This window comes from Centruroides sculpturatus, unplaced genomic scaffold (genome assembly GCF_000671375.1).
Source record: "Centruroides sculpturatus isolate CEXI.00-Female unplaced genomic scaffold, Cexi_2.0 scaffold3994, whole genome shotgun sequence".
NCBI classification, from domain to species: Eukaryota; Metazoa; Arthropoda; class Arachnida; order Scorpiones; family Buthidae; genus Centruroides; species Centruroides sculpturatus.
The window spans coordinates 1-7,958 of NW_019388081.1; the positions used below are offsets into that span (position 1 = coordinate 1).

Sequence of the window (7,958 nt, forward strand, 5' to 3'; positions counted from 1 at the left end):
TAAATATTTGTATTAATACAAGATATCGTTTGATATTTTTAAATGTCAAAGTTTAATTAATTTTTAAGAAATGGTAAGACATTTTTGAATTTTTAATACCGATAAAATGTTATTTACTAATGGAAAAATTGTTTTAACTCTTTCGAAAATATTTATTTCGTCAAATAAATACGATTACGTATTTTTCTACGAAAACTAAAATTAACTTTCTACAATTTCGCTATTTTGTTACAAAAGCAATCGACTGTTTTTGCGAAAACAGCCGAAACTTATTAATCTAATAATCTTACTTATATATACAACTATGCGCACATATCAATGGTGTCAAATCTAAAAATTCACTCGAAAATAAAATTAAGTTAAGTATATTAATTCTAACAAGAAATACGATGTGAAATATTGTTTCCTTTCAATATATTTATAGAAAAATTTAAATAATATGTAACATTAAATTAAAATGAGTACAATTTTACTTTGTTTAACGTTAAACGATAGCTTGATAAACTAGATTATAACCAGTTTTCTAAGAAGGAGTAAGACGAATTTTTCGCATTAAACCGTTGTGGCCGAGTTTGTTTTAATTTTTTTTTTTATTAAAAGAAACTCTTCTGTAGTTGGAAGGAATCAATGTAACATGGCAGACAAGGCAGTCCTATATTTACTCCTATTTCTGGTTATATTTAGCATTTTGGACGTGATGCGTTGTGTTGTAAAAGCGCCTAATCGTCGCTTCTTTGATATATTTCTGTCTAGTTTCTGTTTATTATTGTTATTTTTTCTAAATTCTATTATTTTAAAATAGTTCTAAAACCACGTCAAAGCATTCGAAAATTAAAAAAAAAAAATTCATTGTTCTTATTTTTAAATAAATAAATAAACGTATAAACGAATCAAGATATGGATGAAGAAAGGGAGGATGCTGAAAAAATGAATAGAAAAATCAAAAATCCACTTCAAGTAAGCCAAATAAGTATCAAATGTATGAATATAAACCTATAATAATGTGTTTTAATGTACATAAAACATGGCTACATCCAGCAAATGTCAAAGGGGTCGATTTTCCCATCTGGAAGCAGCAGGTGATGGAAATATGTTATAGGAAAATATAAATTGACGTTTTCTCTTTCTTTTCTAAAACGGACAAATTTATACGATAAAATATTAAAGATGATCGTTTCTTAATCGATTCCGAGCTGTTTTTTAACACGAGGTTATATATATATAATTTGGATGGATAAACAAACCAGAGCAGAAACTACGTGACCTCAGACACATCTCGGAGGTTTGTCGGACAGTAGCCAAAAATGACGCACCAGTCAGACTCTATTGATCAAAGAGGGTTGCGTGCAAGTACACCGTGGGTGTGTTCGTCGTTGGAGGTGTGTGTGGTTTGAAGGTCACCTTGACGAGGAATGTACCTTGGCACGTTGCCATATACTAGAAGCGATTGTGTCGTCTACTTTTTCTTCTTTCTACTGTTTTCGGATGTAAAAAATTCGACCCTAAATATATAAAATTGCGCTACCGGTTTTTGTTTATAATCTTCTTCAATATACTAATTTTATTTTTATATAATTTATATATAGACTATATATATATTCTCATTNAGAAGAAACCTTTTAAAGTTTAAAAATAAATTTTTGTTCTAGAAATAATATATATTTACTTCAATATACTGTACTTAATTGACACGTTTATAATTAAACGTATGCCAATGAAATGCGTTTTATATACGAAAACATCTGTTAAGATTATAATTATTATAATTAATTTAGTAATTAATAAACGATTTTAATAATTTTATAGGTAAGTTAGTGTTGGAGTTAATGATAGAGATGAAGGAAGAGGAATGATGCAACATCTTCCTCTCTCTCTTTATCCAGAGACGAATTTCGGAGCATGGATTATGTTAATCCATAATCTTGATTAATCCAAGAGATTAATAAGAATTTAGATGATTTTTTTTACCTGGAGATGTTGAAATACAGTAAAAATTTGAATTAAGATGTTGAATTATGATGAAAATTCTGATTGATAGAGCGAGATTTGGGATTAAAAATCATTGTAATTAGGAGTAGATGATGTTTTAATTTAAAATTAGAGCTTAAAATATTGATTTTTCAAATCAAATTTGGTAGCAATTACTTTCTCATTAGTCACAGCCGAGAAATTTTCAGATTGTTATTGCCCTATTATTGGTCGTATCACTCAGTAAAAACCAATTAAATAGGATCTAATAAAGAAATTCGAATTTTAAATGACTTAATCGTATTAGAAACCTTATTTATCATTTATTAAGTCGAGCGTTAAAATGCGTCGGATGGCGTAAATGTAATAAAAATACGATAATTCTCGAAAGAAATATTAAAAAATGTCGCAAGCGATTTCGTCATCGTCTTACTTCCCAGTAAAGATCTCGAGACCATTAATTTTTAAAACTCCCCTCGGCGTAAATTGCGTCACGTATTTTTGGGTGCCGTTTCTTTAATTCGGTGTCGTCTTATTTTCCGTTTTGTATTATTTATCTGCCATCATCTGCGATAATTTTCTAAACGTTTATGACCTTTACGCGCCTTTTACCTGTTAAAGGTAAGTAAAGTGACGTAGGAGGCTCGAACCAGTAAAGCCAACGATCGCCTACGACGCATGCGTAGTTTAGCCGACACAGTGACGCGGCATTAGTGACGTAAGCGACGTATATTCCTTCCGTGCGGCTACGTCTCAACGTTTTACTCTTCTGCTTCCCCAGGGGTGAGGTCTCGAGTCGAGGGCTCTCGAAGTCGACCGCTTACTGAATAAATCTGTGATATGTAAAATGCCTTACATACGGAGATCTGTAAGTTTTTAATGGTAATTCTGTGAGTATAAGTAAAAAAATATATAAGTAGAATATCTTAAGAGCAAAACCCGTTTTGCCAGTTCCGATTGTTTTTTCTCCAGTTCCTTTTCTGTTCGGTTTCATTGCGGTGTTTAATTATAACCGGGTTCAATGGCGTCCTAATTTAACACGGCCATGCCGTCGGTCGTGCCTCTTTGTTGGAGCCATCCCATTGGCTGTCGCGAACACACCTCCGTTTCTATTGGTTCATCGATTAGGGTGTGTCGCTCGTGAAACATTAACTGCTGTCGGAATAGCTTCTATGTAGACGAAAATTTTCTAAAAACGTCGCAATTATTTATTTATTTATTTTTAAATTATCAACATTCTAAATTTACAAATGTATATATATAAACCCATTTAATTTACATTAATGTTTATTTATTTTTTAATTGAAATTTCTATTACACGCTTCAAATTTCAAGCATTATTTATATAAATTGAAATTTTATAAGCGTGTCTTAGTTAATTTTAATAGTTTTTTCGTTATCTTTTTTCCTATTTTAACGACATTCCGAACGTCAAGTATAACAGACATTGTTAGAGATGATTTTTCAGTTTCTCAAGGTTATCAGTTAAGAGAATGCAACAGTAATTCCATTCCTACTAAACCTGAATTTTAATAATTAAATTCTGAATGAAAATTTAAATTTTTTAAAAAATAATTTTCCTCCTTCGAGATACTCCTAAATAGGAATGTTTTTATTTATAAATGAATGCCAAGTTCTAGAATTAAATAAAAAAATAAACTGTAGTAAATGTGTGCATTCTTCTCACTTGCTGTATATAGATGCAGGGTTGATACATTTCTTGGTATAATTTTAGTATTCTGAGAAGTGCCCAGCAGCATGCTGTCCCACTTCAACTATTGAAACTTAATTCTCTGCATAAAAAATAGGCCAATGTGGCCACATATCAGAATATCAGAAAATACTACAAGAAAGGAAAATAACGAGTTTGAAACTTGAGCAACTTTAATTGTAGAGAACTGGAAATTTTTTTTTATAAATTATCTTGTTTAAATATCTTGTTGAGTAATAAAAATTTAAATACTAATGTCTTATTTTGAAATGAATTCATTAAATTTTAAATAATTAAATGCTTATTTTTAGACCGTTAAACTTAAGAACATTAAATTAGTTAAAATATTAAAACACACTCATTATCTGACATTTATTTACATTATTAAACTGAATCTATTTTTATTGTCATCTTTATTTCTTTAAAGAACAACTTTTATTTAGCAAATTAAATGCCTATTAAATTTCACATACTTAAAAATAAATAATTCTTGTTAAAATTCATTTCTATGGTTAAGTTTTCTAGATATTCCAAATAAAATGTCAGAATTTATGGGAATCTCAATATATTTCTGGCCTTAGGACATGTACTTGATTTATTGAGATTAAAAGAAAAATATGATCTTAATTTAGATCTTGACTGTACAAATATTTTTGGACATCAGAAGTTGCTTTATCACTTGATGACATCTGCATTAACATAAGTTTTTTTGACAATTTTTGTTTAAAGTTTTCCTTTTAAATAATTTCTTTACAAATTTTTAAAATTTTCCATAGTTAATTATTAACATTTTCTCCAAATAGTTTTTATATTTTAATAAATGTATTTCAGGTTTGCAATAGTTATATGAACTGGTTATAATGACTATAATTTCATAAAATACTTTATTTCCTAATCTGGTTTTCCTTCTATAATTTTATTTTTCTTGGATGGTTCTGCTGCATTACTTTCAAGTATTGCAGGGAAGCATCTTGCCAAAGTAACTGTTTCCTGGAAGTAAACAGGTTCCTTGATGTACCATTTGGCAGTGTTGTATCTTGTCATGAATATGGAGCATTTATGGAAGGGTGAATAATGGAATAAAACTTATTTGCATTATTTTAAAACTTAGATTTGAGTGTTTTTTGTATTTATCCTATACATATAAAAGATTAAAATTGTCAATAAAGTGTTAATTGTTTCAAATCAGACTTTGACTTCATATATTCTAGATTTAAAGTTCCATGTAATATTTGATGTTTAACACTTTTTAAATTCTATTTCAGGGTTTGACTAGCCACTTAGTTTTTGCCATTGCAGCTGCTGCATTGGGTTCTTCATTCCAGCATGGTTATAATACAGGTGTTGTCAATGCTCCAGAAAAAGTAAGTTATATTTTAATTTGATATTGTGTTTTTAGTGAATTTTTCTAACAAGTCTTCTATATAATTAGTTGGTTCAAGAATTCATCAATGAAACATATTCAGCAAGATTTGGAGAGAGAGCAGATAAACAAACTATAACAATAATTTATTCTATTATGGTCTCCATTTTCTGCGTGGGTGGAATGGCGGGTGCTCTAATGACTGCATATATAGCAGAGAAATTTGGAAGAAAGAAGGGCTTGCTGTTAAATAATGTGTTTGTTTTTATTGCTGCTGCTTTTATGGGATTTTCCAAGTTGTGCAGATCATATGAAATGCTCATTTTCGGTCGTTTTTTTATTGGTCTTAATTCTGGTATGATATTCAAAATTCAAAATCTACTCAGAGTGGAGATAACAGAATTTTTGAATGTAAATTTTTGCACATAGGTTTGAATGCCGGTCTTGCTCCAATGTATTTAACAGAAATAGCTCCTTTGCATCTGAGAGGTGCGGTTGGTACAATTTATCAGCTAGTGGTTACCATTTCAATTCTTGTATCACAGGTTCTTGGATTACCTGAGATTCTTGGAACATCAGATAGATGGCCATTTTTATTTGGTAAGAATTTTTTTAATTATTTATTTTGATTAGTTATTCTGCTGTAACTAATTATTTTTGGAATGTTCTACAATGACTGATTAAATTATATTTTTAGATATTCTAAAATGAGACAAATCTTATGCTATATATTGTGGGCATCACAGAAAATTTTCCAGGGATATAAAGATTGGAGACAAATAATTTAGTTTTTTTACATAAGTAGATTACAGAATACCACTTTGCATCCCAGCATGGTTGAGGGTATAAGGTTACATCTCAATCACTTTTGACCATAATTTGTGAAATTTTTTACTCAATTATGGTAGGGGCAAGCACCTCATATGCCCCTTCTGTGGATACCCATGCTATATATCATATCATTAAATGTTAAATATTTAAATATTAACTGAACATAATGTTCATCAGTTAAACCAGTTCTTTAGATAATTCTTTATCTTCTTAACATCTTTAAGGAATTAATAGGGATATTTTCCTTCTAGCTATGACAATAGTACCAGCAATCTTCATGCTTGTCACAATGCCACTTTGTCCTGAATCCCCAAAATATATACTCATCACGCAAGGAAGGGATGTTGCCGCACAAAAATGTAATTATTGAGTAATATAAACTTTGAATTATTGAAAGAATTGTTATAAAATTTATTTTGAATTATCTTTTAGCTTTAACTTGGCTAAGAGGTACAATTGAAGTACATGATGAGATGGATGAAATGAGAGCAGAATACGAATCTATGAAATTAGTTCCAAAGGTAACACTGTATGAGATGTGGCATAACCCGAGTCTTCGCCAACCACTCTTTATAGCGGTTGCTGTGATGTTATCGCAACAATTATCTGGTATTAATGCTGTAAGTATAAAAATTTCTTAAAAACAAATTTATATTTAATTTTTAAATTCATATCTAATAAAACTGTGTTGCAGATTATTTTCTTTTCTACTGGAATATTTGGTGATGCTGGATTGAAAGAAGATGAAGCACTCTATGCTACTTTAGGTATGGGTAGTATCAATGTAGTGATGACAATAGTTTCACTAATTCTCGTGGAAAAGTCTGGAAGACGTACACTTCATCTTGTTGGCTTAGCAGGAATGTGTATCTCAACTATTTTATTAACGCTCTGCCTGAAACTAAAGGTAACTAACTGGTTGCATTTTGTTAACCTGAATACATTTCTAAGTTTTTTTCATTGATTTATATAACTTTTTTATATTTAGGATGAAGCACACTGGTTATCATATTTCAGCATAGTATTGGTTATTTTCTTTGTGATTATGTTTGCTACTGGACCTGGTAAGTAAAGTTTGCCATCTAATTTTAAATTTTAATATCTAGAGAGGAATAAATTTATAAAAATCACAATAAAACTATTTCACAATATATGTAAGATCTAGTAATAGTAGTATTGTATATAAACTAATAAATACAAATTTTTGTAGGTTCAATTCCTTGGTTTCTTGTAACTGAATTGTTTGGCCATGGAGCTAGACCAATTGCAACTAGTATTGCTGTTGCAGTTAACTGGAGTGCTAATTTTATTGTTGGTCTTTGCTTTCTACCATTAAAGGTATTATTCTTTATAAAATAAAATTAAAACAATTTTTCCACTTCAAAGATATAATTCATTCCTTTTTATTATTAGAATTTGATAGGAGAATATATCTTCCTCATCTTCTCGGCACTTCTGGTGGTGTTTTTGATCTTCACATATAAGAAAGTTCCTGAAACAAAGAATAAGACTGCTGAAGAGATTGCTGCATTATTTCGTCAAAAGGCCTATCAATGAGTTATAAACACTAATATTGTGATGTGTGTATAAACAAGCAATAGTGATAGAAAAAACATATATATAAATGCACATTATAGTGGGAGGGGAAACTGGGGATCGTTTAAGATGGACCATGGACTTTGAATTATTTCAACAAATTACCTTTTAATGTGATGCAATAAGTTCCATTTCATGCAGCCACGAGACAAATATCAGCAAGTTTTACATTCAACGGCTGCATAATATACCACAGGGTACAGGACTGTCTGTGGGTATGACCAGATACGTATATGCCATATCTTAAGTGACATTAGCTTTGCGCATACCGTCCTGTATTGGACACGCTAACGGAAACTGTGCCTCGCCCGTGACTTGTATGTTCATACATTCACGTTGTTTAGGGTGCTTGTCACTGTGTGAATATAGAATATGTAAATAAGTGGAAAAAGTATATATTATACAAAGTTTCTAAAGGCATATACCCTGCAAAAATAGAAAAATTATATCAAGAAAATTTTAGAGAGATTTTGTAATCCAAGCACAAGG

The 7,958-nt window shown here is 30.2% G+C and overlaps 1 protein-coding gene across 2 annotated transcripts; it reads left to right on the forward strand.

Annotated features, from left to right (window-relative positions):
• The first annotated feature begins 801 nt into the window (after positions 1-801).
• On the forward strand, positions 802-7,468 carry LOC111616776 (solute carrier family 2, facilitated glucose transporter member 1-like). Of its 2 annotated transcripts, none has more exons than XM_023358144.1 (10): positions 802-957; positions 4,945-5,043; positions 5,112-5,397; positions 5,472-5,642; positions 6,125-6,232; positions 6,306-6,493; positions 6,568-6,780; positions 6,862-6,937; positions 7,084-7,211; positions 7,287-7,468. In XM_023358144.1, exons 1-10 carry the CDS (start codon positions 898-900, stop codon positions 7,428-7,430), a joined length of 1,473 nt encoding a protein of 490 aa, XP_023213912.1. In that variant the 5' UTR covers positions 802-897; the 3' UTR covers positions 7,431-7,468. The 2 variants fall into 2 exon arrangements, with proteins under 2 accessions (XP_023213912.1, XP_023213913.1); XM_023358145.1 differs by lacking the exon at positions 802-957 and adding an exon at positions 2,680-2,836.
• Positions 7,469-7,958: the final 490 nt, after the last annotated feature.